This window comes from Osmerus eperlanus, chromosome 12 (genome assembly GCF_963692335.1).
Source record: "Osmerus eperlanus chromosome 12, fOsmEpe2.1, whole genome shotgun sequence".
Lineage (NCBI taxonomy): Eukaryota > Metazoa > Chordata > Actinopteri > Osmeriformes > Osmeridae > Osmerus > Osmerus eperlanus.
The window spans coordinates 16,227,966-16,255,217 of record NC_085029.1 but is presented as its reverse complement, the minus strand read 5'-3'; the positions used below and the strand labels follow the sequence as shown (position 1 = coordinate 16,255,217).

Here is a 27,252-nt window from a genome sequence, read left to right as displayed (position 1 = left end):
GTGCTGTGACCAAAGCACAGACTAAAATAGCCCTCAGAGCATATGCTGTCCAGAAAACAAAGCGTGAGGGCAAAGTTATTAATGTGCTGCCCAAGACTGACCTTAGAAACATAACAGTATCAGCCCTGGGGCGTTACGACTATGTTGGTCAGGCTCGTCCTGAACATTTCCTGTTGTCTTTCCGTTGCTGAAAACAAATAACTTCCACATCTCAATGCGGAGAAAAGAGTTGTTATTTCTAGCTCAAAAAGGAAACATTCCTTTTTTCTTTCTTTCTACATATTCCCCCCCCCCCCCCAGCTCTTCAGCATCGCCACCCTCAACATCACACACATGGTCAGCGTCTGTGGGACATGTCAGACCTCAAATCTCTATCTCCATATGCTTTTTATGAATGCCCCCGGGACGGGCTGTCGAGGGAGCAGCCTCCCTCCGCCGTCCTCTCTACGTCTCTCTTCACGTCTCCCTTCACGTCTCTTTTCACGTCTCTTTTCACGTCTCTCTCTACCTCTCTCTTCACGTCTCTTTTCACGTCTCTCTCTACCTCTCTCTTCACGTCTCTCTTCACGTCTCTCTTCACGTCTCTTTTCACGTCTCTCTCTACGTCTCTCTTCACGTCTCTCTTCACGTCTCTTTTCACGTCTCTCTCTACCTCTCTCTTCACGTCTCTTTTCACGTCTCTCTCTACCTCTCTCTTCATGTCTCTTTTCACGTATCTCTCTACCTCTCTCTTCACGTCTCTCTTCACGTCTCTCTTCACGTCTCTCTTCACGTCTCTCTCTACCTCTCTCTTCACGTCTCTTTTCACGTCTCTCTCTACCTCTCTCTTCATGTCTCTTTTCACGTCTCTCTCTACCTCTCTCTTCACGTCTCTCTTCACGTCTCTCTTCACGTCTCTCTTCACGTCTCTCTCTACCTCTCTCTTCATGTCTCTTTTCACGTCTCTCTCTACCTCTCTCTTCACGTCTCTCTTCACGTCTCTCTTCACGTCTCTCTTCACGTCTCTTTTCACGTCTCTCTCTACGTCTCTCTTCACATCTCTTTTCACGTCTCTCTCTACCTCTCTCTTCACGTCTCTTTTCACGTCTCTCTCTACCTCTCTCTTCACGTCTCTCTTCACATCTCTCTTCACGTCTCTTTTCATGTCTCTCTACCTCTCTCTTCACGTCTCTTTTCACGTCTCTCTCTACGTCTCTCTTCACGTCTCTCTTCACGTCTCCTGAAACCCATTTCCATGTTCCATTAAGCACGGCAGGCAGCAGGACAGAGAAACGAGAGAGAGACAGGGAGACGGGGAGGAAGGGAGAGAGACATAGAGAGAAAGTAGGGAGAGAGAGGGAGAGAGCGGGTAGGGAGAGAGACAGGGAGAATTGGAGAAAGAGGGTAGGGAGGAAATGAGAGAGAGGGACAGAGAGAAATGGAGAAAGAGAGAGAGGGTAGGGAGGAAGGGAGCGACGGACAGAGGAAAACAGAGAGAGAACGAGAGAGAGTGAGAGAGAGAGGGCGGGAGGAAGCGAGAGATAAAGTGAGAGAGAGAGAGAGAGAGAGAGAGAGAGAGAGAGAGAGAGAGAGAGAGAGAGAGAGAGAGAGAGAGAGAGAGAGAGAGAGAGAGAGAGAGAGAGAGAGAGAGAGAGAGAGAGAGAGAGAAAGAAAGAGAAAGAAAGAGAAAGAGAGAGAGGGAGCTTAGACAATTGTTCCTAACAAGGTCTGAGAGCATAAGACAAAGCACTGAGGAGCCCCTGTGTGAGATGGAGGGAAGAATAACGAGGTCTTTCAGGAGGAAAGAAACATGCGTTAATTAGACCGTCAGTCTCAGGTTAATGACCCACAGGTCTGAAAGGCATGTGGCTATTTAGCTGTGTGTCAACGTGTGTGTGGATAGGTTTCTGTAAATATATGGGTTATTTTAATTCTGTGTGTAGTAAATGTGCAAAGCAAGTATTTGGTCAGTGTAAGTGTGTATGTGTGTGTGTGTCTGTGTGTGTCGGCATCAAGTGTTTCTGAAGCAGCTGTTGCTTTATTAGCATAACCAAACAGTGGTTTATGTGGGTTGTTAAAAATAAAGGTTAGTTTTAAAGGGAGTTTGTTCTCCAGTGTGTGTGTGTGTGTGTGTGTGTGTGTGTGTGTGTGTGTGTGTGTGTGTGTGTGTGTGTGTGTGTGTGTGTGTGTGTGTGTGTGTGTGTGTGTGTGTGTGTGTGTGTGTGTGTGTGTATGTGTGTGGTCTCATGGTGGATCTCTCTTCATTATGTGTGCTGGACTGTGAGTCAGGCCTTCTAACTCTGATCTCCCTAGGAAGGGAGCAGGGATGCAAAGAGACGCAACGGCAGTAATTACCTTACATAACATTTATACACCCTACAAGTGCTGAGGGTCTGATTGAAGAGATGAGAGCGAAAGAGAAAAAGAGTGACAGAGAGAAAGAGAGAGAGCGAAATAGAGAGAAAGATAAATAGAGGTGAAACTAAGGGAGAGAGACAGAGAAAGTGTGAGGAATGAAGAGACAGAGAGAGATAAAAGGTCTGTGGTTAGATGTGGGTAAATAACTGCCAAGTGGCGCCTGGATTTCCCATAAAGCCTTTCTCCTGTTTGTAGAGCAGCAGCTTGATGTACAAGCATACCTTGACTACAGGCCTGTTGGAAGGTCTGACCCGTATCCTCTGAATGCTGAGCGCCAAGCAGAAACACATTACATTTGGGATATTGGGATGGGTATAACTCAGTTGTGAAGCATTTGCCAGCAGATTAAGAAGTCCCAGGTTCACTTCCACTTTTACATGTCGCTTTGGATTAAAGTGTATGCAGAGTGAATATATTAAATGTGAATTATTCAGTCTTTGGTCGGCTCGGTCACATAACTTTTAAATTTCAAAAAAGTTTCACCACAAGACAAGAGCTCTTGTCTTCATCATAGACACAGACACTGATAGCGTGCAGACTGAACCCATACATGGTTCAGTCTGCCTGCCCCCAGACATGGTTCAGTCTGCCTGCCCCCAGACATGGTTCAGTCTTCCTGCCCCCAGACATGGTTCAGTCTGCCCCCAGACATGGTTCAGTCTGCCTGCCCTCAGACATGGTTCAGTCTGCCCTCAGACATGGTTCAGTATGCCCTCAGACATGGTTCAGTCTGTCCTCAGACATGGTTCAGTCTTCCCTCAGACATGGTTCAGTATGCCCTCAGACATGGTTCAGTCTTCCCTCAGACATGGTTCAATCTGCCCCCAGACATGGTACAGACTAGCGTACAAACTTCTGCTTCGGTAGGTAGGTAGGGAGGGAGGGAGGTAGGGAGGGAGGGAGGGAGGTAGGTAGGTAGGGAGGTAGGTAGGTAGGTAGGTAGGTAGGGAGGTAGGTAGGTAGGTAGGTAGGTAGGTAGGTAGGTAGGTAGGGAGGGAGGGAGGGAGGGAGGTAGGTAGGGAGGGAGGGAGGGAGGGAGGGAGGGAGGGAGGGAGGGAGGTAGGTAGGTAGGTAGGTAGGTAGGTAGGTAGGTAGGTAGGTAGGTAGGTAGGTAGGTAGGGAGGGAGGGAGGTAGGTAGGGAGGGAGGTAGGGAGGTAGAGAGGGAGGGAGGTAGAGAGGTAGAGAGGGAGGGAGGTAGAGAGGTAGAGAGGGAGGGAGGTAGGTAGAGAGGTAGAGAGGTAGAGAGGTAGAGAGGGACGGAGGGAGGTAGAGAGGGACGGAGGGAGGTAGGTAGAGAGGTAGAGAGGTAGAGAGGGACGGAGGGAGGTAGGTAGAGAGGGAGGGAGGTAGAGAGGGAGGGAGGGAGGGAGGTAGGTAGAGAGGGAGGGAGGTAGAGAGGGAGGGAGGGAGGTAGAGAGGGAGGGAGGTAGGGAGGTAGGTGGTCACTGTATTCTCTGCACTGCAGCAGTATCCCTGGTAATGAGTGAACAAGGCTGCTAAGTCTATTATGGATTACAGTGGTCGAGTGAATGACAGCAATGAAGACAGATGACACCTGACCCTCTGGCCTTCAGAGCTGCTGCAGGAGGGGAGCGCACAAGCGGGGGAACCACTCGTGTGATGAAAACCACAGCAGAATGAATCGGGTCACTGACTGACATAGTTTAGCCCAAACTGCTCTATTTTATGCTCTGTTCTCGAGGGAGGGAGGGAGGGAGGGAGGGAGGGAGGGAAAGATGAAGATGCGTAGAAGAAAGGGAAAGCATTAGAAGAGGGAGAGTGAGAGAGGGATAGAGAAATAAAGGACAGAAAAAGAAGAGGGAGGGAGGAGAAAGAGATGGAGGGAGGAGAGAGAGAAAGAGAGAGAGCGAGAGAGCGAGAAAGAGAGAGAGAGAGAGATAGATAGAGAATGGGACAAGCAGATTGTTGTTCTACCATGATTCTCATTGCACCACATGGGATGAGCACATGTCATCCATGTCTCATTATGCACCAGGCCCACAAGGGATTCGATCTCAGCTGTTCAAAACTTCAAGCCAAGCTTTTTGACATTTTGGTGTCACGCTATCTATGTTATTTACACACAGTTAAACGGAGTCTTGCTCCCATAAAGCTACTTCACCCATAGAGTGCCATGTAAAGGTATTCAGCTGGAACCAGTCTGAAAAAAGAAAGTGTGGAGCGCCCTCTAGTGTTGAGGACTGGAGTCGTAAGTCTGTCAACAACAGGTCTCTCCTGGCAACCGGCCATGAAGGGTAACCACAGAACTATGGAGGAATTTTGAACATTCAAACTGTACAGAGTCACCTACATTACTCTCCATTAACCACCGAACTAACCACCGCAAAGCAGACTGAAATACATCCATGACATATAGCCGGATGTTTGGACAGTTGTGCCTATTTGCTGGTGCCTTCACAGATGTTAATATACGACTGTATTTTGGGGTATAAAACATAGTTCAGACATGGATAAATACTGTACTGAACCAGTCAAACATCCTCAGTGCAACCATTGTTTACCATGTAGGAATTTGGATTAGGTCTGAAGGTCCTTTTGCCCTCTGCTGGTGACTATCACTATAATAACACAAGTTTTATCAAGTGTCAAATTCTGCAAATACTGTCAAATCTTTTTTTGTATTTCTGAGCGCATCTGCAGAGTAGGCTGTGGTCTCAGAATGACTCGTGTCTAAATTAAGGTTTACTGAAGTAATCTGCTGACGTAACTGACACCAGAATAACAACCAACATTCCAGAACTCACATGTTAAAGTAATAAAGGAAATATGGAGAGATCATAATCAGAGGACTATGACCTCTTAGTTAGATACTTTATTCAATCAAGGATTAAAAAGAGCCTGCTAACAGATTTCATGTAGTGTACATTATCTACAAGGTTCTTACTACGTTACACACATAACACTGTCACATAATAATTCATCAGCCCTTAATTTTGTGTTTTGAGATGTGGTTTACATTACATTTAGTCATTTAGCAGACGCGGGCCTTGTCACAGAGCAGGTCCATGCAGGCTGAGGCCTTGTCACAGAGCATGTACCATGCAGGCTGAGGCCTTGTCTCAGAGCAGGTACCATGCAGGCTGAGGCCTTGTCTCAGAGCAGGTACCATGCAGGCTGAGGCCTTGTCTCAGAGCAGGTACCATGCAGGCTGAGGCCTTGTCACAGAGCAGGTACCATGCAGGCTGAGGCCTTGTCACAGAGCAGGTACCATGCAGGCTGAGGCCTTGTCTCAGAGCAGGTACCATGCAGGCTGAGGCCTTGTCACAGAGCAGGTACCATGCAGGCTGAGGCCTTGTCTCAGAGCAGGTACCATGCAGGCTGAGGCCTTGTCACAGAGCAGGTACCATGCAGGCTGAGGCCTTGTCACAGAGCAGGTACCATGCAAGCGGAGGCCTTGTCACAGAGCAGGTACCATGCAGGCTGAGGCCTTGTCACAGAGCAGGTCCATGCAGGCTGAGGCCTTGTCACAGAGCAGGTCTGGGTTGGATTCCGGCTCGAGACCATCTCTGCATGTCTTCCCCTCGCTCTCTCCTCCTCATTCCCTGACTCTCTGTCCAAAAAAGGCCAGAAATACATCTTTAGAACGAGTCTAGAAAAAGTTTTTATGAAGGCAAATCTGCCATGATAGCCTGGATGAGATGGCTGTGGGTTTGACTGACAGCACACAGATGCATGTGACACTGTGATGAGCGGGCGGTGTGGGGTGAGGTGACTCGACAGCTGGCACTGTGGCCGTGGTTACCTGTTCTAAATACTGGGTCTGAGGGGCGTGGAGGGGAGGTGGGGGGAAGGGGGGGGAAGGGAGGAAGGGGGAAGGGGGGGAGGAGGCAGGGGGAAGGGGGGGACGCAGGGAGGAAGGGGGGGAGGAAGGGGGAAGGGGGAATGGGGGGAGGAAGGGGGAAGGGGGGGAGGGGGAAGGGGGGGAGGCAGGGAGGAAGGAAGGGGGAAGGGGGGGAGGAAGGGGGAAGGGGGGAGGAAGGGGGGGGAAGGGGGGAGGAAGGGGGGGGAAGGGGGGAGGTAGGTGGAAGGGGGGAAGAAGGGGGGGGGGGAAGGGGGGGAAGGGGGGGGCAAGACATTCACAAAGACAGCCTTTAGTGTTTCGGGGCTAACTGGTGTGTTTCTGTTGGCAGCCACCCTAACAGCCCACTGTGTGTAGTGTGTGTGTGTAGTGTGTGTGTGTAGTGTGTGTGTGTAGTGTGTGTGTGTGTGTGTGTGTGTGTGTGTGTGTCAGTTTGGTGGTTCAGCAGCAGTCAGCAGAGTACTTGTTTGCCGGCACCTGCTCACACACACACACGTGTTATTGCAACTGTCCAGCAGAACACACGCTGGAGAACACGGCTGTTGTCGACTGACACAAGAACAGTCAGAGTAATAAACGTAACATGACACAGAAGACATACAAAGAAAGAATAATATTTTAGGGGGGATAATATTAATACTGCTTAATGTATGTGGTACATGCAGTACACTAATCAATTCATAAAATACAGTATAAGGACATTGTAAAACAAAATGTCTAAAACTGAACTAGACTGTTTGCTTTGATCTCCAGATCAGCTCTTGATTCTATGTATGATGATTGATTGTATGTATGTTTGATTGATTGTATGAACTGCTGACTGTGCAACAAATTGCCCCTTGAGGACAATATTTCCCTTAGTTACCTTACAAGTATGTAAATAAAACCCTCCTCAGTAACTGTGGAACATAACCAACATTTTTTAACAAAGTCAAGCTCACTCCTAATCTAAGTTAGCTACATTCAGAAAAAACATGGAATCCCAGACATCAGTAGGTTGCCATGGCAAATGGAACCAGACTGTTGAGAGTGGAATGCTAGATTCGCTTTGTACCCCAGAACAACATCTCCACGGCAACACCCAAGGATAAACAGGCAACCATGAAACAGCATGGCGGAGGACATTTCCCATAATGCCTCAGTGGCCAAGGCAGCCAGGACTTGAGAGGGTTTAAAAGGTTAAAATTACAAGTTGGCAGTTCAGGTTGTAACTCTAAGACCAAGTATTCCTGACACTTTGCTGTGTCTCCTCTCAGAGTATGAATTCAAGTACATATGTCTGTAAAACACTTTCCTTCTTGTTAAAAGCTTTATTTTTTTGGACAAGTAGGTAAGTACTGTCATAATAGTATCATACTGATATCTGGTGGGAAATTATGAATAATGAAACAAACATGATAATACTATAAATGTTTATCATAAAGATTATGAAAACAATATAGTTCATAATAATCATGGTCATTCAAAGTATCATGATATAACAAATTTGAATACAATATTAACCATAACTAGCAATAATGTTTTGGTTCTTAAAATAAATAAATCGGAAGATAAGACATTGTCATAGTGTTATTATTATATTATTTTTTTCTAGTAATATAATCATAATAAAATGCTAATACAATGTTTTTCTACAGCTGTACAGTTGGAAAGAAAAAACATATAGGCTACATATAAAATAAGGTTATAATAGTATCACATCACGCACCTTACTGACCTTGCAAAAGCTCCAAGAATGACGCTATTATGTAATAACTGCAGTGTCTTCAATGGTTGCATTGCAGGGTTATTATGGTATGGGATCAGGCACAAGCAGCGCATGAGGAATGGTGAGACAATAAACATAATTCGGATTGTTGCCATAGTGAGTAAACCCAACATTATCAATGCGAGTTAATGTCAGAGTAATAAAAGTTGGACATAATGAAAGACCATGATGTTGAGGGGTTGGATTATATTGACCAACAGACGGGCCGCCCATTGTTAAAGACACATCCCTCTGTCGGCGGAGCGAGGGAGTGGTCTAACGGGGCGAGAAGTGTCTCGGGGTGCTGTTTTCAGCACCCGGGCACGGCACGGACACTGGCTGAAGAACTGTAGACAGCCTCCCCTTCAGAACACACTGACAACAATTAGCCTAGCTGCTCGACACTGAAATACATCGTTTAAATAAACCTTGTAAATCCGAAATAGATTCCGTAAAAACAATCTCAATTAACAAACAAGCAACGGAAATATTGCCACAGTCAATGTTGGGACGTTGCCAAATGCTAGTGCGCGCGTGCGCGTTCATTTCCTTCAACGCACTTATTCACGCATTCACTCTAACTCACCCACTCATTCATGCGCTTTCGTTCACTCATTTACCGACCCTCCAACTCACCCATACACTGGCACACACACAAGTCACATAGCAAAAGGACTGATGTGAGGGTGAGCCTGGAGCTACTCATTCACTTGATGCTAAATGTGGAGCATAGTAACTATGACAAGGTACTAACAAAGGAATAATTTGCATTGCAACATGCTACTTGTATTAATTTATGACTACTAATGACCAAGTAAAATGTGGTATCACTTGCTACAAGTAGCCAATGTGCGTGGGCAAGACCTGTTAAGAGGCGATTTATGATGTTCCATTCGTAAAATATGGAGGCCAACGCTTTCATGATTTTACATACACTACTTTCCTAATTGAGAAAATGTAACCTAATTAATGTCTTAATTATCACATCTGTTAGATAGCGGGAAACAAGTCAAAAGTAGTGTGACTTTCATATGGGATCCAAGATGGCGTTTGCAGAGAAAATGTATGAAATCAAGATCTGGATAGTAACAAACAATTAGCACTTTTCTTATTGTAATAAGTTATTAGCCATTACTGTATAGCTGTATTCATAGTCAATGAAAAATGAGATGAACCGCTCGTAAATTAAACATGCCGCTCAGTCGACTCTGCTCTGCTAGCCACAGAACAAAAGAATGCCATCAATGTGTCCTACATTGGATGTTAGCTATAGTTTTGTATCCAGTATAGTCGCACTTGAACTTGACCGAATGTCCTGTGAAATATAAGATAATTTTGTCTCTCTAATGACATTTTTGACAAATTTAATCGGTTATTATCTGAGCTGTACATCTTAGAGGTGTTGGCAACTTTCCTGACAATGGAGCTCTGGCGCGACATGCATAGTGCCACTTTGTTATTCCTGATTCTGCCTTTAAGAATTAAGGAAAAGAGACCCATATATAGCACTACAACCTACCAAAATCTCCATTAACATTACTTGATTCATCAATATCTCAAATACTGTGACATTTAATTTATAGGAGGTTTAACAGTAAATAATCTCAACCACGTCACTCAAAGTCACTGGCTGGGCTGTGTTAGTTAGAAAACTACATCGGTGTATTAAAAGCAAAAACGAGGTTTTGCACCACTCAACCCAAGTGGATTCGTTAGAGTATAGATTAATTTGCAATATGCATTTGACATTTTTCTGCTCGGTTCCGTCTGTTTGGGTCAATTTGACCGGAATTCTGCAAAATTGATCACACGGCGCAGTGCTACGAGTAGGTTTTCGGGAAATAAAAGTTAATCGGTCAGCGAAATATATACGAACCATTATATGTGTGTGAAGCCCTAACTGTCTAGTTTCTAGCTATAAGGTTTTGTGGACCTATGCTACACCGGACTTTTTATATTTGTGGAGATTTCGAGGATGAAGAAACACAAACGGGACCAGGCGAGTTCCATGGAGCCTGCTAGATCAGCTGCTGGCAGTTGGTGTTCTCAATCACGTCCGCACGTAGGCTTCATAGACTCGGAGTAGCGCTTGTGGAATAAGATACATTCATAGGGATTCACATTTGACGCGTCACTGTATGTGGCCAAAAAAAAAATACTTTCTGTATTTACGAAAAAGCTAGTTTTAGCCACTCTTTGGAGTTTTAACAACACCATATCAACTATTTTCAAAATACTGTCGTTTGACAGCTACCTGCGCTCTGTGAAAGACTTTCACCAGGGATATCCTACTTGGTTCCAGAATTTTTAATTTTTTTTCTCCAAAGACTTCATAAAAAGTCAACATGGCAGAAACGGCGGCAGCTCCAGCCCCGAAGGCCAAAAAGGCAAAAACTCCAAAGAAGACTGCTTCACATCCTAAGTACTCGGACATGATCAAGACAGCCATCGTGGCTGACAAGAGTCGTGGAGGCGCGTCACGTCAGTCCATCCAGAAGTACATCAAAGGCCATTACAAGGTGGGCGAGAACGCCGACTCTCAGATTAAGCTGTCACTGAAGAGGCTGGTGAACTCAGGGGTCCTGCGCCACACCAAAGGCATTGGTGCGTCAGGTTCCTTCAAACTGGCCAAAGCTGAGGACGCCAAAAAGGTTTCCAAACCCAAACCAGTTGTGAAAGCAAAGAAGCCTGCCGCCAAGCCCAAGAAGGTAGCCAAGCCCAAGAAGGTGGCCAAATCACCAGCAAAAGCCAAGAAAGCAAAGCCAGCGGCGAAAAAAGTGAAGAAGTCTCCAGAGAAGAAGAAAGCAGCACCAAAGCCCAAGAAAGCAGTCAAGAAGGCAAAGCCCACCAAGCCCAAGGCGAGCAAACCCAAGAAGGCCAAAACCGCCAAGCCCAAGCCCAAAACAACAGCCAAGAAAGCAACGAAGAAGAAGTAAAAAATGACATCAACAGAGAGACTTGAGTCGCTGTAAATAACTTTTGGAGAAAAAAAAATGTTTTTCTTATATGTATTATTTTTGTATGGTCTCATGCGAAACCTAACCTTTTTACCAATTGTTTCCCAGTCCATTGCACTAGTCTACATGATGCTGAAAAGGAGAGTCATGGAATGTAAAAAAAATGTATGTAGCAGTATTCATCGTTACTATTTATTCCTCCCCGGTCATCATTGGATACCTGTTGTCTAAGATCTTTTTGAATATTTAGGCCTATGTGAACACCAATTTGGACATTTTATTGATCAGAACCAATGGAGTACTTGTCGGTAAACGAGGTCATTGTGAAAATACAACTGTTTAAATAGCGCGCATTGTTGAGCCTGACTATAATGTAAAACATGAGTGGAAACTGCAAGAATACCAAGTGAAGCTAATGGCTCTAAATGTGTAGTCTTATGTTACATCACTGTCAAATAACACTACCATTCTCAATTAATTCAGTCTATTTGTAGGCAAATGAACTACAACGGATCACTTTTGAAACTGTTTATACTGTAATTCAATAAACTTTTATCATCTTTTAAATATTCAGTTTTTCCTCATTCATTCATAGCTTTTTACGCGTGCGTTATCATGCTATTTCCGCCACTTTATGCTTTGATGGTAACGAAAAGCAGTTGTAGAAACAGTCGCTCAATTACCTATGGGTCTTAATTTACCATTTAGGAAAGAGAAAGGAGCTGGGTGGTTTTAAAGCTCTCTAGGTCTACCTCAGCGTGTCATGCGCTTTCCTAAAAACGTTACGGACCTGTATGTGAGTAGTCTTAGTACAGCATGATGCTTGCAATGGCTGAACTGTGGGTTCTAAAAGACCGTAAAATACACACAAAAAATGCATCAACTGCTCTTGCTTAATCACAGGATAATCACACCATGTGGCTACTTTGGTATATGTTTCTATCATGACACTTCAAAATATCCTGGTAGTAAAATTAAATTGTATGTTATTACCGTTAAAAAAAATTTTTTTTAAAGGCTGGCATACCTACAGAAAACACCTCTGAAGTCTCCCTCTCTGGACGGATTTTAAGCCCTGCTATCTGTTCTTACCTTACCGATGCTCTCCACTCCCATCTAGTGGTCGTTCCGCAGAATATCCTCCAGGATAGAGACCTATAGTTAACCCTTGTGTTATCTTCGGGTCATTCTGACCCATCAGTCATTGTGACCCACCTTCGTATTGCGACAGATTTACCGCATACAAAGACAAAGTGAAGCATTTTCTTTTAACAGCTAGGCTGTCTCAGACCCCCCACATTGCAAAGGTTAAAAGAAAATTATTTTAATTTGTTTTTGTATTGGGTAAAATTGGGTAAACACAACGATGGTTCGTTATGAACCTTTGGGTCATGTGACCCGAAGGCAGCACGAGGGTTAAGGCATTACTGCCAGTGAAAGGCCCGTACATGATGTACCTTAAACAGTCACATGAATGGAAATTAAGAGAATTCGTTGTTCCATGTACAACGAAGTCTATCTGATAGCATGTGGATTCGTGGAGGCAGTCCCTGGCTGTTAGAATTTTAGAAAAGCTTTGTTCTACGTAAAATTTGTGGCGCCCTATTAAATTAGACGCCGTCAGTCTGGCTGTCGAACAAAGTAAAATTAACGAATAAAGATCCATGTCAATACAAGTTCTTTCGCAAACAACATAGTTTCCTCAAAACTACAATGCACAAATGTTTATAATAAAAGCATAATAACCACGTTTGGCCAAACAAATTAAAGAAGTAATTTGATTTGTTTTATTGAGTAAGCATCTATGTCTTCAGCACCTTCAGTCAACAATGTCCACAGAGGAACAAGTGAGTTATCCTGCAGCAATGGTGGGTAAATCCCAGACTAGTTAACACGAGAAACGATTGTCCCAATTTGAAAATAAACCAGTCGGTTTACAAGTCAAATAAACCTGTCACACAATCTTGACACCCACTGCCATGTGTGTACCACAGTTAGCACACAGACACACTCACTCACACACTCACACTACATATGCAGGGGGGGAGGGGTATGAATTCAAAAATCGGAGGTGAATAGCTGAATTAAAATAAACCTAAGAAAATAAGAATCAGATAAGTTATTTAGCAAGGTACAGAATTGAGTTCCAGTTTCAATGCATTCCAGAGCCATTTAGTTTTTTTCATTCAAACATTTTTTGCTTCATGCACAAAATAAAGATCACTCCCCTTCTAAAATCTGAGAAGCCACCAGAGTTCAGCTGTTGGCCTGAGGCAAAACCTCTTTAAAATAGACATCTAAAGACACTGGACATACCAGACTGGGCATATTCTATTGCTTTCATTAAATACAGCAGAGCCTATAGGAACAAAATACTATATTTGTCTGTGAATACCTGCAAGGGGGAGTTCTGTATTTGGCAAGTCAGATCAGGTGTCTTAGTGACGGAGAAAGACAGTCGTTAGAAGACTCTGTGGGACTTCCAGCGAGCTACCCTGCTGTGGACCAGATGTTGCCAGACCCAGGTGTCTTCTGGTGGGGTTATTGTTCTGCAGCTGGGGGCTCACCTCCACTGGAGCTCTGAGGCTTGGTACTAAACAACACATGCCCAACATACCCAGTCCCAAGTTTGAAACTGTCCATCTGTTCAACATTTTGGCATTTTTCTTCTTCTTCTTCTTAGGAAAGACTGCATACTTATAAAATAAAGAAAACAAAAACCTACCTATCTATTCTCCCTGTGAATACCATGTTGGAATAGTGAAGAAATGTTCTGGGTCTGAAACGTGACATGAAGTCACCTACTTGCACTTCCTCCCTGTGATAAAGCACCCGTGTTGAAGTGAGGTGTAGATAGCAGCTCCTGGCGTATCGATGCATTAGGCTAACTCCTGCTTAGCCTGGTTCTGAGAACGTAAGGCAGAGCCAGCCAGCGAGCGAGCGAGGGAGATATGGCCGCCATCTTTCATTTGTCTTGGATTATAATTAAAGATTTGTTACTAGGTCTGACAAAGTGGAGTGTTCTGGAGAGTAGTTGGTCTGGAGAAGAGCTGGTCTGGAGAGGAGTTGGTCTGGAGATCAGGGTAGAGTTGGATCAAGGTGGGCTCAGGGAGGGAGGGTCCCCTGGGATCCCGGTCATTTCTGTCGGGCAAAAACTCTGTAGAGGGCAAATCCAAGGACCGTGACCACCGCTGCACCTAACGTCACCCTCAGCCAGAAGGACGTGCTGCTCAAGTCAGAACCATTCAGATGTCTGAGGGAGGAACCAACGCGTCAACAAAGGATCTCACATCAGGCGGACAAACACTGAACACATCACCGGCTGTTTACATCTGAAATCACACGTGTGAGTGTGAACTCACGGGAACATGGCAGCCCAGGCCAGCTTGGTGTAGATATTCTGGCTGGAGGCATCCAGGGAGAGGCTGGAGAAGGGCAGGGGCGGGGGCAGGCGGTGTTTGTAGCAGAACTCTGCGGGGGTCATCCCGTGGAACTGCTTGACCTCTGGGAGGTCGGCCTTGGAGGCCACCAACACACAGGGGATGCTGCTGTCCATGTAGTGTTGCTGTCACACGAGGTGAGAGAGGGGGAGGCCAATACACGGAGGAGGGAGAGAGGGACGAGAGAGGTAAGAAACAGATAGTGGGAAAGGGAGAGAGAGAGGGACGAGAGAGGTAAGAAACAGATAGTGGGAAAGGGAGAGGGACGAGAGAGGTAAGAAACAGATAGTGGGAAAGGGAGAGAGAGAGGGACGAGAGGGAGAGAGGGAGGGAGAAGAGAGGTAAGAAACAGATAGTGGGAAAGAGAGAGGGCCAAGAGAGGTAAGAAACAGATAGTGGGAAAGAGAGAGGGCCAAGAGAGGTAAGAAACAGATAGTGGGAAAGAGAGAGGGCCAAGAGAGGTAAGAAACAGATAGTGGGAAAGAGAGAGGGCCAAGAGAGGTAAGAAACAGATAGTGGGAAAGAGAGAGGGCCAAGAGAGGTAAGAAACAGATAGTGGGAAAGGGAGAGAGAGAGGGAGAGAGAGGGGGAGGGAAAGACTTGAGTTGCAACATCATGGTAAACAATCAAAGTTCGGTGTGTGCAATAAGGAGATAAAAAAAAAGCTGTGTTTTGAGTGAGGACTGTGAGTGTGTCCTGCCTGGCCCAGCTGAGCGGCTGACCTTGTAGATGCTGGCACAGTAGTCAAAGGACTGGGGGTCGCTGGTGTCATACATAAGACAGGCCACGTCGCAGGCCGCGTCCGTCGCCTTCAGGAACGCCGTCTCCACGTCAACCTCGTAAAGCTGCCCGGATCAGGGGGGGGGGGGGTGTTAGGCCGCTGTCAGAGGTCAAAGAGTGGAGGTTGCGGCAGTAATGTACTTACGATAAGATATTTTTCCTGGTTGCTGACTTGGACCGTGTTGATGGTGTGGAGGGAGAAGGCCCCGACCTCACGCTCGCCTCTCTGAGAAACAGAAACAGGCATCACACTCATGCTGACCTTTTGATCTCCCCTCCACCGTGGACAGCCACTACTGAAGTGGCATTTGCACATGAATAGCCTTTTCATTATTTAGCATTGATAGGCGCAAGTATTTTATTCGTAATACCTAAATGTGGGGCCACGTTTACAAAGAATAAAAGGACAGCATGACAAACTAGACTTGATTGGGTGAAGGAAAGTCTTCATATGATGGTTTGAGTCTCGCTCTCTCCCTCCCTCCCCCACCCACAGTGTTTTGACAGGGTCGTACCGCGACACCCCTGCCCAGGAAGGCCTGCAGGAAGGCTGTTTTTCCGGTTCCTCGCGGTCCGATCACCTTACACAGAAACACCGAGCGCTGGGTCTGACCCTTCTCCAGGTCCACATCTTTCTCCCGTGTCACTACGGAGAAAAACACACACACATCGGCACAACATATATATGAACAAGACATGCTCGTGTACACAAAACAGGGCAAAGGAAGCGAAGCATCATGGGAAGGATCCCGTTCTTCTGTCAGACCCAGTATGCAGCCGGGGCTGTGTGGGAGGGGCTAGCTGTGTGGGAGGGGCTAGCTGTGTGGGAGGGGCTAGCTGTGTGGGAGGGGCTAGCTGTGTGGGAGGGGCTAGCTGTGTGGGAGGGGCTAGCTGTGTGGGAGGGGCTAGCTGTGTGGGAGGGGCTAGCTGTGTGGGAGGGGCTAGCTGTGTGGGAGGGGCTAGCTGTGTGGGAGGGGCTAGCTGTGTGGGAGGGGCTAGCTGTGTGGGAGGGGCTAGCTGTGTGGGAGGGGCTAGCTGTGTGGGAGGGGCTAGCTGTGTGGGAGGGGCTAGCTGCAGGGCTTTGGGCCCTGTCCCCCATTTAGCGCAGGCTCAGGTAAAGAAGCTCACCTCTACACTGAGGGAACGAGGGCATTAGCGCCGGTGAGACTATTACATCATCGCCCTCGCTAATCCTGTTACTACAGTACGTACTGATGCACCCTGTCTACTCTCAAAATGCACTCACAACAAACAACTAGCTAGCCATCAAGGAATCCTGACAGCAGTAGCTGTTACATCAACAGAACTTAATGGGGCTTCACTGCGTAATCGTACACTTGATTGATGACATTATTAAAAAAGAATGACTTTCATTCATGAATCATTTCATATGATTCAAAATATTACCTTAAAATAACAAACACTTTATTTAACAAACAATCAAGTAAGATTTTTTGTGTGTGTGTGCGTCCTCATAGGGAACGCTGTATATTTATATGTAGAGCGTACACTGTTCCAGATTAACAGGGTAATCCGTCGAAGGGTTTACTACTGGGACTAGGATTACAGATTCTAGGTAACATATCTGCATTCTTCCAGTCAGGCTTCTGGGTAGGAAAACTGAAGCGCACACCCCTCACCCTCACACACAGGCACACACACACGCAGGCAGACACACACACACACACGCAGGCAGACACACACGCAGGCAGACACACAGGCATACACACACACACAGGCACACACACACACGGGCATACACACACACACAGGCACACACACATGGGCATACACACACACAGGCACACACACACCTGTGACAGCTGCAGTCTGGGAGTCCTGCTCGGTGATGATGGGGTATCCCAGGTATCCCAGGTACTCCAGGCAGCGGTGCACGTCCACGTAAGCAGACAGCCTGTAAGGGGCGGCAGAAGAGGCAGGACCCTGCTGGTGAGCGTACTCTCTCTCACTCTCTCTCTCTCTCTCTGTCTCTCTCTCTGTCTCTCTCTGTCTCTCTCTCTGTCTCTCTCTCTGTCTCTCTCTCTGTCTCTCTCTCTGTCTCTCTCTCTCTCTCTCTCTCTCTGTCTCTCTCTCTGTCTCTCTCTCTCTCTCTCTCTCTCTCTGTCTCTCTCTCTCTCTCTCTGTCTCTCTGTCTCTCTCTCTGTCTCTCTCTCTGTCTCTCTCTCTCTCTCTCTCTCTCTCAGGTGGAGGCTCTGTTATGCATGTCCACACGCTTCTGACACAGGGGTAGTGGTGTTGCCAGTCAGCATTGCTTCTTCGCCATCTTGCCCACGCCAGGGTACGAACACGACAAGTACACACACCACCACCTCTGTAAACACGTTGGTGCGTTCACCAGCTACACCGAAAAGCTCTTCGATGGCGTAGGCGGGTGGTATTTACAGGTTTTACACACGCACGCACACACACACACACACACACACACACACACGCGGGACAAGGCCATACCAATACTTACATCCACTGACACATGTAGCCGTGCAACGAGACGTAGCCCTCGTCCGTCGTCGACACGGCCGTGTACACGTCCGCGCCCCAAGGCATGTAGGGAAATACGCAGAAGAGATTCTTGAGCTCTGAAGGTGAGAGGGCCAAGTCCTTATCCTGGGGCGTGGAAGAGAGATGCACGTCAGCGTTTCGTTAATAATTCTGATGCGGAATACAAGTTATTAATAAGAGAAAGCAGAGATTCTTTAAACGTTTCTTGATAAATAAATAAAAATATATATATTATTATGTATTTTTTGGAGAAACGTATTTCATTCAGTCCACCTGAACTTTAGGTGGGCGGCTGTGGGGGGCATCGCCTCACCTCATCATATTTGTCAAACAGCCGCTGGAGAAACTGGTGACCTAAATGGTTGAGCTCGGTGGTGCAACCGACGGGAACTCGTAACCTGGCAACGCAAACAACAAACAGCCTTATGCATACCTGGGGATATTGTGATCACAGACAAGGGCAGACACAAACAGGCAGATGGATAAAGGGGAAAGTAGAGACCACTCCCAATCTCCAGAAAGACACTTATAGTGCTACTTTGTCTAAATAAAAAAACATAGCATGTAATGTCCCCATCCCTGACACAAGGAAAAACCTAGCCACCTGGAGATGTTTTTTAATTTGAAATCATTGAGCTTATGGCAGGCCTGGAGTAGACTACAGAGCCTAGTAATGTACTGCAGTACTGTGCTGTACATACTGTGGGTACAGATAGTCATCAGTCAGCTCCAGAGTGTCATCGTAGCCAAACTTCCTCAGGATGGTCCAGGTGGTTTCGTGACGACCTCTCTGGATGAACAACGTGTTGAGGAACAGGAAACCTGCCAGGTGGATAAACTCATTCAGTCAGAACACCACGGACGTCGACCAATACGGGACATTAAACATGGAAAACTTGAGCCTAGTTGCTTTGAAACGTTCAAGGCTTCAAACCCGACCGTTGAGGGTGAGGCCGTTGTCCTGAACGCCGTCGCTGGTGTTCTTCCAGACAACCGTCTTCACGTCCTCCAGCGCTTGAGGGGCCAGGGGGTTCCCGAAACACGATTTCTGAGGAACCGTGTACGTAAACCCAGCCGTTAGGGAGGGAGGGAGAGGGAATGGGAGGGAGGGGGGGACGGAGGGAGGGGGGGAGAGAGGGAGGGGGAGAGGAAGGGGGGGAGGGAGGAAGGGAGGGAGGGGAGAGGGAGGGGGGGAGAGGGGATATGATAAATGAATGAGTGCCTCTTGAGCCTCACCTGAAAACAGTTGAGTTCAGTGTCACTGAGGATGCGGTCGTGGTCTTGGTCGGAGATGCAGAAGATTCTGCTGAGAGCTCGAACACACATCGGCTTCAGCTGCAAACAAGAGCATGGAAAGAATACAATAAAAACTAATGCTGAAAACACGTAACTGAGCAACAATTCACCCAACAGAGGATGTCAGCCCAAAACATCCTGCTGTGTGGTTTATTCCTTAAATGGCCGACCTGTTTGTCTTCAGGGTCATAGAGCGGAGCGGTGGGATGGAGAACGGCCTTCTGGGCATAGTAGAACAGTTCTGAAATGTTCTTCAGGTTCTTTGCAGAACACTTCGAAAAAAAGGAAGGTCACAATATGTTAGCCAAGTAAAAGTTATTACTGGTGTTGTTGTCTGAGCCATAGTGAGTGAGTAAGATAGTATGTAAGTGTATGTGTGGATGGATAAGCGTGTCAGTGAGTGGGTGATGGTGAGCAGTAAGAGGTAAATACCTCTACACACGTCTCGATCTCAGAGAACTGGTTCATGATGGGTAGAATGGTCTCCATGGAGCTCCCAGAACGCAGGTCCGATTTATTCCCCACCAGGATGATAGGAACTCTATTGGCAACAATCAGGACACAGGACATATTTTATTTTATTTTATTGTATATTTAATTCAATTCTAATCCCACTTATTACTGCGAGTTTATGTACCCTTAGTATAGATAGTCCACATATTTAAATTTTAGGTCCCTATATGTTTATTGTATGCACCTTCCTGCCAAAGCAAATTCCTTGTCTGTGCAAACTTTCATGGCGAATAAATCCCATTCTGATTCTGACACTCATATCCAGTGTTTCCCATACATTGATTTATTTGTGGTGGCCCGCCACAATTAAAAATGAACCGCCACAAATGTAGCAACTTTCATTTTTTACTGTTTGACATGGCAAAACAGCATTTCATTGTAGAGCTGCGCGCAGCTCATTGATTCGCTCAGACACATACTTGTTACCCTTTTCTGCTTCGCCGTTTACCAAAGGGATCCATTTTGTCCGAATCTGAAAGGGCAGAAGTTTGACACAATAAGACTCTTTCAACAGCTCTACTCCATCATACTGTCACAGTTAAAAACACATTATGGCATGTAATGTGGCTGAATATGAGGCAGTTTCACATTAAAAACAGCAACTATGAGAGACTGGGTATAGGCCTGTTCAGTATACAAGGTATACCTTATCTATTGTTTCCTCTTTGGTGACGTCATACACCACACACACCACGTTGGCCTGTATGAGGAGGAGGTCATGGTTATCTTGGGTGTAATCATCACACACCACCCCTAACTTCCCCACACCTCAATCCAACCTACTGAGCAATTTGATTGGCTATCACACCGTCCTAACAGGAAGTACACAGTACGAATAAAGTGACACGTTTACCTTGACAATCTCCTCTCTCAGGACTTCATTTGTCTGCTCACTTTCTGTTGGGCCAGAGCGACAACAAAACACTTACAAAACAGGCACAACATGACAGAAAGACAAGCCTATCTAGCAACACCAACGCAAAATAGGAACTGGTACACAGCAACCTTGTTTTGACTACCTGAGAGGTGTGTGTGTTAGGTCTCTGGAGAGCGCCTCACCAGAGGGGTGTGTGTGTGTGTGTGTGTTGGGTCTCTGGACAGCACCTCACCAGAGAGGGGTGTGTGTGTGTGTGTGTGTTGGGTCTCTGGACAGTGCCTCACCTGAGTAGTCCACTATGTGTGTTGGCACCTTCTCTGGGGTGACGTCAGCAGGGATGGTGATCTCCTCGGCTTTGAGGGGCACCTGCAGGGCAGCACAACACCTAACTCAGGTCTACACGGTCTGACACACTGAGCCAGGAGCCTCCCAGCACCCTTTAAATAAGCCTGCCTCCCTCAAATTAGCTTAAACTTTGAATTATTTTAGGAGTTAGCAAGGGTAAAATTCTGGCCTTCAAATACATATATACCATATATATATATATATTTATTTTTTACTAGAATTTGACCTATATTGTTTTATTTGCCTTAATTAAAGTGATAAACCCGTTTCACTGTGGCATGGGAATGACTTGGTCTGGTATATATATTTTGGCCGTGTGTCAATAGAGCAATTCAAAGTAAGATAAGTATACAAGGTATCCATGGTGACAGATTTCCCTAAACCCTCATATATCAACAGTTATAAGTTCGCCACAGAGGAGCCATCGTTGGTGCAGAAAAAAAAAAAGGTGAGACATTCACATTCTTACAAACTTATGAGAACATACAGCCGTGGCCAAAAGTATTGGGAGCGACATACATTTTGTGTTTGCAGAGCTTGCTGGGCCTTGGCATAAAATGACTGTTAACATAATTTCAGTAAGTCAAATCATCAGCACAGGGGAAAGTGTGAACTAGTTCTAGCCAGGAGAAATCCCTATCAATCTGATTGGATTTTAAGAGCAGATTGACTGCTGTAAAAGAGGGAACTATTTGCATATATTGAAAATGTTTGCCCCAAAAAAGCTTTAAAAAATATGAAATGTGCCTTATTGTATTCCAGTATATCCAGACAACATTTGTCATTGCCAAAACTTATGGCCACGACAGGTATGGTCAGTGAGTATGGTCAGTGAAGAGCTATCAATCAGTGTCAAACTTTTTTTGCAGGTCTAAAAGATCGACTGAAGTGGCATTGCTGCAAAGACTCTTACATGTTCTGGAAACTCCTCCCCCACTAAGGACATGATGAGTGAAGTCTTCCCCACCTTGGCTGTGAATGAGTAAAATAAATAGAAATTATAGAGGAGATTTCTTTCCACACTGGGGGAGGTAATGCCGAAGAAAAACACAGCTGAAGATCAAAATGAGAGCTTTCACCTTGAGAGTGGGGTCAGACCTTAATGTAAACAGGCCCTTCTAACACCCCCTCCCCACCACATAAGACAACTGGATTAAACATAGGGGATAATAAACTACTTCGGCTTATCCATGCCTAAACAACACGTATCATTATATATGGTAGGCCTAAGCCAGTGCCTGTAACTTTATGGTTTAGGCCTTTCACACGAAATTAACAAGCCAACTTTCTACAGGCAGGACTAGACCTTTATTTGACCGCTTGACAGACCCTGATAAGCCACCTGAGGCCAGCTACGGAAGGTCCTAAAGTGGACGTTTGTACACATTCCACCAAATAGGCTACTGCTTGCGAACAGTATGTACAGTAGCTAGACTAGGTCTGTTATTTTATTATTACGCCGGAAAGAGAGAGTACCGCAAATATTACTTACTAGGAAGTGTATTAAGATTATTATTGGACAACTAGCTAAACTACCTGCATCACTAACTAATCACCCAACTGTTGGAATGAAAAATGTTTGTGCCATCAACTTAAACTTCTATTTGCAGAACAATTAATCCATAATAATTTACAAGCACGTGTCACTGTTGCTATGTTATTGACTTAATGTACCAACATGTCACCTCAAACCATTTTGCTAACTCTTTCTGACTCAGAGTTAGCAAGATGTTTTGAGCTTCTATACAGTAGGTAGCCCATACTAGTTAACACGCCCATACTATCAGGATTTACGAATTTTCTGACTTTAAATTATGTGTCGATAGAGCTAGCTAGATACATATGTAGTTAGCTACATGTGTAACCAAATAACGATACACAAGTTAAGCTAACATACGTTACTAGTAGGCTACAATACTCGCTTGCTATCAACTTGGCTACCGTACTGTACTGTAGAAGCTTAAGTTTGATCACTGCACTGTTGTTGTAGTAAGTTTAAGTTAAGTAGACATCAACGAACTGGCCGGCTGACTAGTGTATAGCTAGTGATCCAGTACACGGTGTGGACATGTCAACAATTGTGATATTCTATAGCTAGAGCTAATGTTTCTAGCAATGCTCTCTTCGCTGCATCTCCATTGAGATTAGACTACATTCAACAAACTGTCTGGCTATCTACAGTCTGTAGGCTAGCTAACGCGCCAGTTTGAGTCTGCTTCTCTCTGCAGGTAGCTAGCTAGCTAGCTAGTTTAGCTAAGAGGATTGACTTACGTTCCCCCAATAACAGTATCCTGACATCTCGTTTCATGTTTTGTCCTGTTATTCCAGCAGCTGGATAGTTAGCTATGTGTACGTAGCTTTATTACGAGCAACTTTTATTAATAAACCTCTAAAGGCGGTACTTGGCTAACAAGCTAACTAACTATTTCTGTGACCCATCCATCTCCAACGTTAGCTACTGGCTAGCAGCATCCACCCAAGGAGAAAACTCAAGTTGCTTCCGAATCCGGTTCATGACAGCCTCTCGTCAACATAAGGAAAAATAACAGATTTTCCCCTTTTGCCACGAGATTGTTGTATTATTTGTTGTAATAATTGTTGTGTCGACAACTGGAACAGTAATGTACTATGATTGACTGATTAAAATGCACTTTATTTTCATGTGTGTCCTATGGGGGGGGGGGGGGGGGCTATAATTATTATTATATCATTATTACATATAAAACAATTAATAACAGCGCTACTAAATACAAAGTCTTCACCTTCATTTACAGATTAACAGATATTTAAGGACAATTCTATAAACCTGTGAGTTGCCTCAGTGCGGCTGTTGCATCAGAGGATGTATTTCTAAATAGAAAAAATAAACATATTTCTGTTCTTCAGGCCGACACACTTGAGAGTTGAACATTCTGTGAACGGTTCCCTCGTGCTTGTTTACGGCTGACAATGCGACACAGCAGGGATGCAAACAGGGAGAAGCCAACACAGATTAAACCCACACATAATGCCACCAACCACACTAATGACGGCTGGTCACTTTCCTGTCAAGGGGAGATCAAAAAAATTTTTTTTAAGTATGTAAGAATTAAGAGTGCCATATCTGTAATACTAAGAGGGTGTTTTCTTTGCCCCTCAGTGTTTGACTCACCTCTGGGGCATGTAAGCTTTCAATGAGAGCAAAACTGCTGAGGTGGTTGCATGAACATACTGTGTGGGTGGAGTTTGAGAACAGTGATGTGCAGCCTTGCTTCGACCAATTTCCGGTGCCATCCGTTGACCAATACACACAAGTGGGTCCAACAACATCAGACTGGGGACAGAAAGCAAATAAAATTGCAGAATTGGGGCCTTATGGGATATGATGTTTTTGAAGTTACAAGTAACAGCTGGACTGTTACTATTACTATTACTATTGTTACTGTAGGTCAATCCAGATTTTTTTCATGTGTTTATCGGCACCCAAGTACTGAAGGTTTAAGATTACCTGAAGGTGTCGGAATGTGATGTTAACAGCCTGAGGCAATCTGGTTGTGTTGCTGTTGGTAACTGATACTGTGCTAACCGTTGAGATGTTGGTTAGGAAATGCAGACTTTCATAACTTAGCAGAAATACGGATCCAAACCCTGCGCATAGAATACGACACACACGCAGCCACACACACATACCGTATAACCAATAGGGTTGGGTATCGTTTGGATTTTTACAATTCCGATGCCGAACCGGTACTTTTAAAACGATTCCGATTCCTAAACCGATTCTTGAAAAATGACATCAAAGAAAGGCTCTTTTATAGAGTTTTTTTGAATAAATTAAAAATTATTTAAATTTAACAATATATTAACGTTTTAAAGCACTTAAATATATATTAAGTAAACCTAAGTCACCTAACACAAAATTGCTAGCAGTCGGACTTGGACTGGTGTCACTGGGACCAGGGACTGATGTCCGCAAGCTGTCGAACACGGTGCATCCCTCTGCTTTAAGAAATATTCCGTGTCGCCACATGTTTCAATAAATTCGACATGCTTCCCCCTTTACACGTAATCGTTTTGAAACAATTGTTGCATTTTGCGATGTCGGAATCCTTGGCTGTGAAATACAGCCACACTTTCGACCGCTTCGCTTGAAGCATTTTAAATGCACTAAAAGCTAGCGAGCTAACGGTAGACTACAGAGAAAGTGTGATATTTTTAAGTCAGTTTGGGAGCGACAGAGGGAAAATATTTCAGAAATGAGGAACCGAAATTTGCGTTCTAATCCGGTCCGATTCCTACCGGTTGCGTAAGAACCGGTTCCATAGTGGAACCGGTTTTGGTACCCAACCCTAATAACCAATTCCTAAACTTTAAGCCAATCTAAATTAAATATTGACAATTAGTGGTGGAGTACAGTACCAGTGTAGTTCTTGTCATGACCAATTACAGTCTCCCAAGTGGTGTCAAGCAGACTGTTCTGATTGGTCAGGCGGACTGGTCCTGTGGGTGGATCCTTGTCCCTTGTCACCACTATCTCCAACTCTGGTAGATCAAGACACAACTGATCGTTAACCACTTTACTGCTGGACCCCTCCTCAAGACAATTCATGCTTATTTACATTTATACCTCGACAAGTCCCTGTGTGTCAATGAATTTAAACCAGTATGGCGGACACTTTTATCCAAGATAAAGATGACTTGTGTCTGTGTGTGAAGCGTTTGGTGAGGTACAGTGCGTACAGTTCGAGGCATCGAGGAATGTGCTGTACTGTTTGTCATGTGGCCAGTGTGTGTTACCAGTGTTGTCTCTCTTTACGCGGGTCACGTTGTTCTGCAGCTGGGATGCAATCAGTCTGACAATGTTTTCAACAACACTCAGTAACGCGATGACATCACTGTTGTTTCCTCTGTCAGTTTTCCTTTTAAGACCCAGTTGGAAAACATCAGTAATGTTGACTAGTTCCTTCAGAAGAAAGAGAGTAAATGCTAAATGACTAAATGTAAATGCAAGATGGGAGTACATTCATTGTTGGATTTTTAGTAGACTGAAGGCTTGGGTAAGTGGACTTACTTGCAAATGTTTTTCACCAGTCAACTGCTTTGTTACTTCCCTACCCAAAGAATAACTCAAACAACTGTCTTTCACCAGAGACAAGATATTTCCAAAATCTTTTGGAAGAGTCTGCATATGGAAAGGAGTGCAAGGCAGAGCAAGATAAATTGTGAGTGAAACAGAATGGTGGCAATCTAGTGCAAAATATACTTCCTTAACAACTCACCTGTACACGTGAAGCCGTTGTATTATGCAAGTCACAGTTCAGCTCTAAAAACAAACAGAAATGTCAGAAACTTGTTGAAGTACATCACACAGCTGCAGTTAGACGATTTAGAAAATCATAAGAAGACAAGTGGCTGAGCGGTTAGAGAATCAGGCTAGTAATCAGAAGGTCGCTGGTTCGATTCCCGGCCGTGCCAACTGACGTTGTGTCCTTGGGCAAGGCACTTCACCCTACTTGCCTCGGGGGGGAATGTCCCTGTACTTACTGTAAGTCGCTCTGGATAAGAGCGTCTGCTAAATGACTAAATGTAAATGTAAGTGAGGAAGCAGTGCATCATGGGAGACAGTTGGGAATTGTTTGTTCTCTTACACTCACACTTAGTTTTGTTTCTTTTGATGGTGGGAAATTTTTGTGAACCGACCAAGTGAGCTATAGAACTTGAGTTTGAAGTGTTGAGTGTTGAGTTTGAAAAAGAAGTACCGGTAATGGAAAATAAAGTTTCGAAAGGGTAAAATATTTTTGGAAAAAAAAGGGTTTTACCCCCCCAAAAAGCGTAGAAAACATAATTTTGAAATAAAGTTTAGAAAGGTTGAAAAAATTAAATATATATAAAAAATAAAATAACAAATAGTTTAAAAAAAAGTTGACAAAACTATCGGTCATTCTACTTGAGTGATGGATGTGTACTTTTGCAATTTCTGAATAATACACATACTCACCCACACATTTTGTAGTTGCACCACTGAAATCCTTGGGTACTGAATGGAACCCAGCTTCACACTTGCATGAGAAGGAAGCGCCTATGTTAACACACATTGAACGCTCTCCACAGATGGTGGGATCCTCATTGCAGTCAATAGTATCTGTCAAAGGAAATACAGGTAGTCCAATAGGGTATAATTAAAATCATTTTGAGTATTCAATAATATCGCAAAACACTATGACTGAAAATAACTTTAAACTTTTATAAAGTTCATAATTATTTCTAAATCAATACAGGACCAATTATCTTTATACAGACATGAAACATTCTTGGAGTGTGGCTGAACACGAATAGCATCTGGCAAAACTAGCTGGTGTTGGATTCAAACTCTTGCGTGAACATGTATTCATCATCACCCTAGGCTACAGTTCTGGGTATTAAGAGTTATTCAGGACATCGATCACTTTAAGCGCTGTCAAAAACGCTACATTTGACCCAGATTTAACACAAAAACACAATCACCCACTTACCAATGCATTGAATGGGGAAATTGGGTCTTACACGGCAGACTTGTCTAGCAAGGGAAAACTGAAGGACT

General features: G+C 44.8%; 2 protein-coding genes across 3 annotated transcripts; one reads left to right on the top strand and one right to left on the bottom strand.

The window, feature by feature from the left end:
- The first annotated feature begins 10,057 nt into the window (after positions 1-10,057).
- On the top strand, positions 10,058-11,493 carry LOC134031439 (histone H1.0). Its single transcript, XM_062475059.1, has one exon. It carries the CDS (start codon positions 10,311-10,313, stop codon positions 10,899-10,901), a length of 591 nt encoding a protein of 196 aa, XP_062331043.1. The 5' UTR covers positions 10,058-10,310; the 3' UTR covers positions 10,902-11,493.
- A 2,090-nt stretch (positions 11,494-13,583) lies between these two features.
- Positions 13,584-27,240, bottom strand: rhot2 (ras homolog family member T2). 2 transcript variants are annotated; one of them, XM_062474481.1, is made up of 26 exons: positions 27,185-27,240; positions 26,671-26,814; positions 25,952-25,995; positions 25,744-25,854; positions 25,470-25,635; positions 25,092-25,214; positions 24,181-24,320; positions 23,845-24,006; positions 21,607-21,665; positions 20,633-20,714; positions 20,325-20,368; positions 20,118-20,171; positions 19,891-19,943; positions 19,391-19,499; positions 19,129-19,230; positions 18,899-18,997; positions 18,602-18,710; positions 18,364-18,484; positions 17,976-18,060; positions 17,622-17,767; positions 16,957-17,057; positions 15,658-15,788; positions 15,288-15,368; positions 15,085-15,207; positions 14,285-14,487; positions 13,584-14,175 (listed from the first exon to the last, which is right to left on the bottom strand). In XM_062474481.1, exons 9-26 carry the CDS (start codon positions 21,637-21,639, stop codon positions 14,058-14,060), a joined length of 1,794 nt encoding a protein of 597 aa, XP_062330465.1. In that variant the 5' UTR covers positions 21,640-21,665; positions 23,845-24,006; positions 24,181-24,320; positions 25,092-25,214; positions 25,470-25,635; positions 25,744-25,854; positions 25,952-25,995; positions 26,671-26,814; positions 27,185-27,240; the 3' UTR covers positions 13,584-14,057. The 2 variants fall into 2 exon arrangements, with proteins under 2 accessions (XP_062330465.1, XP_062330464.1); XM_062474480.1 differs by lacking the exons at positions 23,845-24,006; positions 24,181-24,320; positions 25,092-25,214; ... (3 more) ...; positions 26,671-26,814; positions 27,185-27,240 and adding an exon at positions 22,965-23,178.
- Between the last annotated feature and the right edge of the window lie 12 nt (positions 27,241-27,252).

Excerpts from the sequence above, each read along its gene's own strand:
- LOC134031439 (XM_062475059.1), top strand. The coding sequence starts at position 10,311 with ATGGCAGAAACGGCGGCAGCTCCAGCCCCGAAGGCCAAAAAGGCAAAA.
- rhot2 (XM_062474480.1), bottom strand. The coding sequence starts at position 23,001 with ATGAAACGAGATGTCAGGATACTGTTATTGGGGGAAC. Across the intron at positions 18,711-18,898 it reads CTGAACTCAACTGTTTTCAG|AAATCGTGTTTCGGGAACCC; the intron begins GTGAGGCTCAAG and ends ACGGTTCCTCAG. Across the intron at positions 15,369-15,657 it reads TCCTGGGCAGGGGTGTCGCG|AGAGGCGAGCGTGAGGTCGG; the intron begins GTACGACCCTGT and ends TCTGTTTCTCAG.